Raw genomic sequence first — 9622 nt, 5'->3', positions numbered from 1 at the left:
TAATCAAAAATAAACAAAGAAAGTGCAGCAGGAAATCCTCTGAGGGTTTTAATCGCTGCTGGGCTGTCTTTGCTGATTTTAAGGTAAAGTTGCCGTTAATTTTATGTTATTTTAATTTATTTTGATTTATTTTTTAGTTTATTTATAAATAAAATATAAAAAGAAGAAATACTGCGATAAAAAACAGAAAAATTGCACAAGAATTCATCTCACAAACCCTAAACCCTAAACCCTAAACCCTAAACCCTAAACCCTCATAGACCGCTGGGCGAGACCACTGGAAGCCTCTTTAGTTTGTAGTTTTTTCTTTGCTTCTTCTTTTGTCTTTTTAATTTTATTGTTTTATTTTAATTCAATATTAAACCCTAAAACCCTAAACCCTAAACCCTCTAAACCCTACACCCTCTAAACCCTAAACCCTAAACCCTAAACCCTAAACTGCGACCGGTGGTGCGACCACCCCAACCCCAAACCCCACAGACGAAACCCTAAACCCTAAACCCTAAACCCTAAACCCTAAACTCTAAACCCTAAATTCAAGCAAAGATGTCATGGTATTAGAGAAAAAAAGAAACAGCAGCAGCAGCAGCTGCTGCTGCTGCTGCTGCTGCTGCTGCTGTTGCTGCTGCAGCAACAGACGAACAAGAAGCTGAACAGCACGAAACAGAGAAGGGTTTAGGTTTTAGGGTTTAGGGTTTACATTACAACTGCCCCTTCATCAGCTCTTAGCAAAACCAAGCACCGTCACTGCTGCTGCTGCTGCTGTTGCTGTTGTTACCGCTGCTGCTGCTGCTGCTGATGCTGTTTCTGCTGCTGTTGCCGCCAGAACTAGAGCAGCAGCAGCATTAGCTGAAGCAGCATCAGTACGAGCAGCAGCAGCAGCAGCAGCAGCAGCAAAATCTGCAGCAGCACCATTAAAAAAGAAGAGATTTACGCTGAGGGTTTAGGGTTTGAAAACGCCCGCCTATCCTTATAAACCCTAAACCCTCACATTAGGGTTTAGGGTTTAGGGTTTAGGGTTTAGGGTTTAGGGTTTAGGGTTTGTGTGCTCTCAGTCTCTTTGCCTCCAAAGCAAACAAACAAAATTCGATAGCACTCCGACAGAACCAGAATCGCGGATAAAACCCTAAACACAAAACCCTAAACCCTAAACCCTAAACCCTAAACCCTAAACCCTAAACCCTAAACCCTAGTAAACCCTAATAAACCCTAGTAAACCCTTATAAACCCTTATGAACACTAATAAACCCTTTAAACCCTTATAAACCCTCAATACAAAACACAAACGCTAAACCCTAAACCCTAATAAACCCTAGTAAACACTTATAACCCCTTATAAACCCTCGTAAACCCTTATAAACACTTATAAACCCTAATAAACCCTAATAAATCCTAAACATAAAACACAAACCCTAAACCCGAAACCCTAAAACCCTAAACCCTAAAACCCTAAAAGAACGAAACACAAACCCTAAACCCTAAACCCTAATAAACCCTTATAAGCCCTTATAAACACTTATATATAAGATAAATAAATAAACAAATAAATAAATAAATAAATAAATAAATACCTGCGAGTTGCAGCAAATGGCCGCCCGATTGAAGTAAAGCGAAGCTGATGTTTGGATTCCTAAACCATAAACCCTAAACCCTAAACCCTAAACCCTAAACCCTAAACCCTTATAAAGCTTTGTAAACCCTTATAAACCCCTATAAACCCTAATAAACCCTTTTTAAAACCCTTATAAATCCTTAGAAGCACTTATAAACCCTTGTAAACCCTAACCCCTAAACACAATAAACCCTAAACCCTAAACCCTAAACCCTAAACCCTAAACCCTTTCCTTCCCCGGTTTGCAAGTACGCAAGGTTGTCCTGTGTATGTAAAATTAAGGGTTTAGGGTTTAGGGTTTAGGGTTTAGGGTTTACCTTGCTGCAGCAAAGACATCAATATCTTTTGCTGCTATTGGGTCCTTTGCTGCTTGAATAAAGAGAGTAGGAATCTGCAGCTGCTGCAGCAGCAGCAAACCATCTGCTGCACCCCACTGCTGTCGGAGGCCCCCAGGGTTTGCTGCTTCTACCAGCAACCACTCCTGCTGCTGCTGCTGCTGTTGCTGCTGCTGCTGCTGCTGCTGCTGCTGCTGGGGGCGAGGCTTGCATTCCGTTAGGTAGCCGCCAGATGCACGATCCTTCATCTTGCTGCTGCTCCTGCTGCTGCTGCTGCTGCTGTTGCTGAACGGGCAGCGACCTGAAGCAGCAGAAGCACCACTATCACCTGCGGCAGCAGCAGCAGAAATTCTAACTTTCCTCAGCTGCAGCAAATGATGAGCACGAAAGACTGCGAAAGACAAAGAAGACGCAAATTGCTGCTGCTGCTGCTGCTGCTGCTGCTGCAGTTGCTGCAGCAGCTGCTGCGCATACAATAAAATATACTCCTGGAGCAGCCAGGGGCAGCAAAGCAAAACTGGTGGAGGCCCTGCTGCTGTTGCTGCTGCTGTTGCTGCTGTTGCTGGGTTTACTGCAGCAGCAGCAGCGACCTTAGCATCCTGCTGCAGCCGCAGCAGCAGCAGCTGCTGCTGCTGCTGCTCCGGCGCGTTGCAGCTGCTGCTAGTGCTAGCGCTGCCTTGTATCACTTCGCCTCGTGCTGCTGCTGCTGCTGCTGCTTCTTGCTGCAGCACGGCATGCTGCTGCGACCTGGGAGTCAGAGGCCCTGCAGCAGCAGCAGCAGCAGCAAGGGGAGCAGCAGCGGCAGCAGCAGCAGCAGCAAGCCAATGCATGAGCTTCCGGACGCGATAAGGCAGCAGCAGCAAATCATAACCCCAAAATGGTGCTGCTGCTGCTGCTGCTGCTGCTGCTGCTGCTTGAGGCTGCAGCACCGCCATACAAAATACGCAGGCAGAAACAAACGACTGCGCTTGCCCGTAGCACTGTATTGAATCTGCTGCTGCTGCTGCTGCTGCTGCTGCTGCTGCTGGTGTTGCTGCTCTTGATCCTGGCCCTGCAGTTGCTTCCGTCGGCACTGCTGCTGCTGCTGCTGGTGCTGCTGTTGCTGCTGCTGGTGCTGCTGTTGCTGCTGCTGGTGCAGCAGCAACATGGCTTGTCGCTGCTCTCGCTGCTTTTGCATCCCCTGTTGAAGCGTGTTGCTGCTGCTGCTGCTGCTGCTGCTGCTGCTGCTGCTGCTGCTGATTCCCCGGTTCAACAGAAGCCTGCTGCCGCGGCCCGATGGTACCCTTACTGCTGCTCCTGCTCCTGCTGCTGCTGCTGCTGCTGCTGCTCTCGCCAGTACATTCATCTTGCTGCAGCAAACTGCTGCAGGATGTGTCTTCATCTATAGTAGATTGAATTGCTGCTGCTGATTTTGCTGCTGCTGCTGCTGCATCATCTGGGTCGCAAGCGACAGTCATCTGTTGCTGCTGCTGTTGCTGTTCCTGCTGCAGCTCCTGCTGCTTTTGCTGCTGCAGCAGCAGCTGCTGCTGCTGTTGCATGCAGCGACAGTAGGAGCATTGCTCTGGGGGCCGGATGCCTCGCCTGAAGTTGAGCGCAGCAGGAGCAGGAGCTGCTGCAGCTGCTGCTGCTGCAGCAGCAGCAGTAGGAGCAGCAGCAGCAGCAGCAGCAGCAGGGCCCTTAGCATTTGCTGCTGTTAGCGCCTTCACAACAGCAGCAAATGCAGAGCCGAAAGACATCACAGCAATTGGAGTCTCTCCGCAGTCTTCATGAATCACCTCTAATGCAGCCTGCAGCAGCAGCAGCAGCAACAACAGCAGCAGCAGCAGCAACAGCAGCAGCAGCAGCAGCAGCAGCAGCAACAGCAGCAGCAGGAAGATGCGGGGGTTTAGAGGGCGGTCAGCAGCAAAGGCAGCAGCTCTGTGATGTATACTTCCCTAGCGAGACTCTCAGCAGCAGCAGCAGCAGCACAGATAGCAGCAGCAGCAGCAGCAGCAAAGATAGCAGCAGCAACCGTAAAAGATAGCAGCAGCAGCAGCAACGATAACAGATAACAGGAATAAAGATAGGCAGAAGCAAAGATAGCAGAAGCAAAGATAGCAACAGCAGCAGCAACAGCAGCAGCAGCAACAGCAGCAGCAGCAGTAGCAGCAGGAGCAAGTATGAGTTACGCGTATTTCATCTTCTGGCTGCCCCACAATCAGCCCGCTGCCGCTAAGCAGCAGCAGCCTCTCGACCTGCTGCTGCTGCTGCTGCTGCTGCTGGTGGACACCTTGCTGCTGCTGCTGCTGCTGCTGCTGCTGCAAGGCACGAAGCAGATGTGGGGTGTCTCCGTCTGTGCTAAGATGAATGATGCAGCAGCAAAACCCGGCTCTAACTGCATCTGCTGCTGCTGCTGCTGCTTGCAGCGACGTGCCTTCTGCTGCTGCTGCACCAACAATAACAACAACGCCGCGCAGCTTCTTAAACTCCTCTCCTGTCTTGCTGCTGCTGCTGCTGCTGCTGTTGCTGCTGCTGCTGCTGTTGCTGTTGTTGCTGACTAGGATTTCGGTAGGGAACTGCAGGTCGTTAAAGTGCTGCCCCTCTGCTGCTGCTGCTGCTGCTGCTGCTGCTGCTGCTGCCGCCGTCTCAAGCTTCCCTTCGCGCTGCAGCCGCCGCTGCTGCTGCTGCTGCTGCTGCGGCTGGAACCAGGAGAAGTCGCTGCTGCTGCTGCTGCGCGAGAAGCGCTGCAGAAAAGTAGCAGCAGCACTGGCAATAGAAGACTTAAGCCCCTCCTTCTTCCGCTGCTGCTGCTGCTGCTGCTGCTGCTGCTGCTGCTGCTGGTCAGGCGAAGTGCTGCGCCTGCTGCAGTTGTTGCTGCTGTTGTCTTTCCAGCGATCCTCTGCAGCAGCAGCAGCAGCATTTGTTGTTGTTGGTGTTGCTGCTGCAAGCTGCGGCTCTCTCTGCTGAGCAGCTTGTGCAGCAGCTGCTGCCCTTGTAGCAGCAGCAGCAGCAGCTGCTGCTGCTGCTGCTGCAGCTGCTGCCGCGGGCTTGCTGCTGGGCTTATTATACCACTCTAATACAGTTACTGCTCCTGTTTGCTGCTGCTGCAGCAGCTGCAGGACGCTGCTGCAGCAAGGCTGCAGCGGCAGTTGCTGAAAGAAGCCCCAACGCGCGAGAGCAGCAGCAAGTTTTGCTGCTGCTGCTGCTGCTGCTGCTGCAAGCAATCCTCTCCCTGCTGCTGTTGGTGAATCGAAGCAGCGAGCGTCGTACGGCCCCAACGGAATAAAAGGCTGCTGCTGCTGCTGCTGCTTCTGCTGCTGCTGATGCTGTTGCTGCTGCTGTTGCTGCTGCAGCAGCTGCTGCTGCTGCTGCGCATGCAGCAGCCGCAGCCTCAAGAAGAAATGCTGCAGCAAATAATGAGGAGCAAAGGGTGGGGGGCGATAACTGCGGCGAGAGAACTCACAGCTGCAGCAGCAGCAGCAGCAGCAGCAGCAACAGCAGCAGCAGCAGCAGCAGCAACAGCAGCACAATGACCAGCAGGATGAAGCAATCGCCAGCAGCAGAAGCAGAAAGGAGACACGAAAGGGCAGCAGGCATAGCCGTAGCAGCAGCAGCAACAACAACAACAACGACAGCAGCAGCTGCTGCGACAACAACATCAACGGCAGCAACAACAGCAGCAGGAACAGCAACACTAGCAGCAAGAGCAGAATCAGCAGCAAAAATAACAGCAGCGAAATCAGTAGTATGTGCAGCAGCAGCAGCAGCAGCAACGGCATGAGAAGAAGAAGCAGCAGCACCAGCAGCAGCAACACCAGCAACACCATCAGCAGCAGCAACAGCAGCAACAGCAGCAGCAGCACCAACAGCAGCAACACCAACAGCAGCAACATCAACAGCAACAGCAGCACCAGCCTCAGGCTCAGCAGCAGCAGCCTCAGCAGCAGCAGCAGCAGCAGCAGCAGCAGCAGCAGCACACCGTTTAAGTATATACTTCATTAGGGGCCCTGATGCGTAGATTGCAACCCGAGACACGAGCAGCATTTGATATACACCCCACAGCAGCAGCAGCAACAGCAGCAGCAGCAGCAGCAGATGACGCAGAGTCGCCCAACGATAAACTGCTGCAACTATCCCTAAGGGATTTGCTGCTCGTGATGCTGCTGCTGCTGCTGCTCTTCCTGCTGCTGCTGCTGCTGTTGCTGCTGCTGCTGCAAAGCCTTTCACCCTCGTCCCCAGCAGCAGCAAATACAGCAGCAGCGCTGCTGCAGCTAGCAGCAAAAGGCGCAGCAGCAGCAGATTTTGCTGCTGCTTTCGCCTCTTCTTTGCTGCATCTTCTGCTGCTCTGGCTCCTGCCGCTGCTGCTGGTGCTGCAGCAGCAGCAGCAGCAGCAGCAGAATTTGCTCCCCCTACCCCTTCTGTCGGGGTTGATGATTGCACCGGAGCAGCTTGTAGACCTTTCTCAAGCGAGAGCATCTTGCTGCTGCTGCTGCTGTAGTTGTTGCTGCTGCTGCTGCTGCTGCTGCAGGTCTTGTTGCTGCCGCTCTTGCTGTAGGTGTTGCTGCTGCTGCTGCTGTAGTCGCTGCTGGTCTGGATGTCGCTGCCGTTGTTGCTGCTGTAGGTGTTGCTGCTGTACGTGTTGCTGCTGCGTGTTTTATATGCTTGTGCCGCCTCTGCTGCTGCTGCGGCTGCAGCTGCAGCTGCTGCTGCTGCAGCTGCTGCTGCTGCAACTGCTGCAACTGCTGCTGCTGCTGCTGGGCCTCTACTGCTGCAGCTGCAGCTGCAGGCAGATCCTTCTGTGAGTAGCTGCAGCAGCTAAAAGATATTTCTAGCAGAGCAGCAAGGTGAAGACATGCGACCTGCTGCTGCTGCTGCTGCTGCCAGCCAGCAGCAACAGCAGCAGCAACAGCAGCAGCAGCAGCAGCAGCAGCAAAGATGATGGAGTCTTCCTCAAGCAGCAGAATCTTCAAGTTGTTTATTGACTGAAATTAATTAATTTAATTAATATAAAATAAATAAATAATTAAAATAACAAACAAAACCGTCGCTTGAGGGCCCCGGTGAACAACCCCACCACAGCAGCAGCAGCAGCAGCAGCAGCAGCAGCAGCAGCAGCAGCAACAGCTGCTGCTGCTGCTGCTGTTGTCTTCTTCTTTTTGCTGTTTGTTTGCAACCGCTATTTGTCTTCTGCCCTTTCTTCAACTTTTTTCTTCCTCAGCACTAAACCCTAAACCCTAAACCCTAAACCCTAAACCCTAAACCCTAAACCCTAGCCAAACCCCCCTATACCCTGATCCTTAAACACTTAATAAACCCTAAACCCTAAACCCTAAACCGTAAATCTTTAATTAACCTACTAAACCCTAAACCCTAGATGCAGATCCCTAAACCCTAAACCCTAAGCCATGCCTCTAAACCCTAAACCCTAAACCCTAAACCCTAAACCCTCTGTTTTTTTTTGTTTTACGGTGTATTACTTTTTTATTTTTTTATATAAATTTCAATGGTTTACACAACCTGAGGCCTTCCTCCCCGAGGGTTTAGGGTTTAGGGTTTAGGGTTTAGGGTTTAGGATGAACAGCGCGCTGCCTGCAACACCAGAAGATGCTTATATGCAAGTGGGGGGTTCAGCAGCAGCAGCAGCAGCAGCAGCAAATGAGGTGTATATACAGCCCAAAGGGCCCAGCACAAGTGCTGTTCTAAAACGAAAGCTGCAGCAGCAGCTGCAGCTGCTGCTGCAGCAGCAGCAGCAGCACCAGCAGTACGTACCGCCTGCTGCACTCCTTCCAGCTGCCACACCCGCAGCAGCAGCAGCAGCAGCTGCTGCTGCAACAGCAGCAGCAGCAGCAACAACAACAACAGAGTTAGAATGCCGATGGATGTTTTGCTTCGCGCAGCAGCAGCAGCTGCTGCGCGATTTGCTGCTGTATGTTTTGATGTATGCATTTCCTGAAGAAACCCAAGCTGCTGCTGCTGCTGCTGCTGCTGCCCCGCTGCTGCAGCAGCAGCTGCATCTGCTGCAGCAGAAGCTACAGAAGCAGCAGCAGCAGCGACAGCAGCAGAAGGCTGCAAGCAGCATACCTATTTATATTGATGTTTTACTGCTGCTGGAGCAGCAGCCTTTCTTAGCGCAGCAGCTGCTGCTGCTGCCGCAGCAAACGCTGCAGCTGCTGCATAAGAAGGTGCTGCCCGCTCTCTCCATGCAGCTGCTGCTGCTGCTGCAGCAGCAACAACAGCAGCAGCTGTTGCAGCAGCAACAGCAGCAGCTGCAGCAGCTGCAGCAGGAAATGCAGCAACAGCAACTGCATGTGCTGCAGCAGCAACAGCAACTGCAGCAACGGAAGCAACAGCAGCAGCAGCAGCAGCAAGAACTGCAGCAACTGCATCTGCTGCAGCAGCAATCACTTCTTGCTGCTCCTCCTCTCTGTGCTCGCCTCATACATGCAGACTTTGTCGCAACAAACAACACCACGTAAACCCTAAACCCTAATCAAACCCTAAACCCTAACAAAACCCTAAACAACAAACCCTAAACCCTGAATTTTTGTGCTATCTTCTCGCCTATCCTTTTTATTTATTCTTACTGTTTATTTAATTTATTTATTTATTTATTTAATTTAATTTAATTTAATTATTTATTTATTTATTTATTTATTTATTTATGCAGGCATTTATCTGTGATGGACGTTGGCGATGTAATTACCCTCAAAGGCAGAGTCGTTAGGGCCGGTATAAACCCTAAACCCTAAACCCTAAACCCTAATGAACCCTTATAAACCCTAATAAACCCTTATAAACCCTAATAAACCCTTATGAACACGTATAAATTCTTATAAACATCTGTAAACCCTTTTAAACCCGTCAGCAGCAGCAACAGCAACAACAAAAACAAAGACAGAAACAACAGCAGAAGCAGCAGCACCAACAGCAGCAGCAGCAGCACCAACAGCAGCAGCAGCACTAACAGCAGCACCAACAGCAGCAGCAGCACTAACAGCAGCAGCAGCAGCAGCACTAACAGCAGCAGCAGCAGCAGCACTAACAGCAGCACCAGCACCACCAGCAGCAGCAGCACCTACAGCAGCACCACCACCACCAACAGCAGCAGCAGCAGCAGCAGCAGCAGCAGAGCGTTGTGTGTTTGTGTGTTAAGGCCCTGTCCAGATGTTAAACTCGCAGCGACATTTTCAGTGCAGGCTCTGCGGCTTCGTCTTCGCTGCTGCAGCAGAAGCAGAAATATTCTATAGACTGCAATTGCCTCCAAGATGCCCCTCTTGTCAGGGTTTAGGGTTTAGGGTTTAAGGTTTAGGGTTTAGGGCTTAGGGTTAAGGGTTTTGAGGGTTTGGGGTTTTGGGGGTTTGAGGGTTTAGGGTTTAGGGTTTAGGGTTTTGAGGGTTTCGAGGGTTTCGAGGGCTTAGGGTTTACTCTTTATCGTCTAGGGTTTAGGGTTTTATAAGGGCTAAGGGTTTAGAGTTTATGGTTGTTTGTTTATTATTTAGGGTTTAGGGTTTAGGGTTTAGGGTTTAGGGTTTGGATATATGTGTTGCAGCATTAGCAGGTGTACGCGTACCGTCAACAGCAGCAGCAGCAGGACGAGGCAAGAGCAGCAGCATCAGCAGCAGCAGCAGCAGCAGCAGCAGCAGCAGCAGCAGCAGCAGCAGCAGCACGTCGTCGTCCTCGTTGCCGAAGTCTTACA

General features: G+C 51.2%; 2 protein-coding genes across 2 annotated transcripts; one reads left to right on the top strand and one right to left on the bottom strand.

Moving 5' to 3' along the window:
• Positions 1–718: 718 nt before the first annotated feature.
• Positions 719–5585, bottom strand: EAH_00042780 (hypothetical protein, conserved; the record flags this gene model as incomplete). Its single annotated transcript, XM_013395048.1, has 5 exons — positions 719–900; positions 1572–1630; positions 1930–3734; positions 4116–5391; positions 5578–5585. The coding sequence occupies 5 exons, from the start codon at positions 5583–5585 to the stop codon at positions 719–721; spliced, it is 3330 nt and encodes a 1109-aa protein (XP_013250502.1).
• An 88-nt stretch (positions 5586–5673) lies between these two features.
• Positions 5674–8402, top strand: EAH_00042770 (hypothetical protein; the record flags this gene model as incomplete). Its single annotated transcript, XM_013395047.1, has 2 exons — positions 5674–5912; positions 7508–8402. 2 exons carry the CDS (start codon positions 5674–5676, stop codon positions 8400–8402), a joined length of 1134 nt encoding a protein of 377 aa, XP_013250501.1.
• Positions 8403–9622: the final 1220 nt, after the last annotated feature.

The sequence above is a fragment of the Eimeria acervulina genome, genomic scaffold (genome assembly GCF_000499425.1).
Source record: "Eimeria acervulina Houghton genomic scaffold, Eah_scaff559, whole genome shotgun sequence".
NCBI lineage: Eukaryota > Apicomplexa > Conoidasida > Eucoccidiorida > Eimeriidae > Eimeria > Eimeria acervulina.
This window is presented reverse-complemented; position numbering and strand designations above follow the sequence as displayed.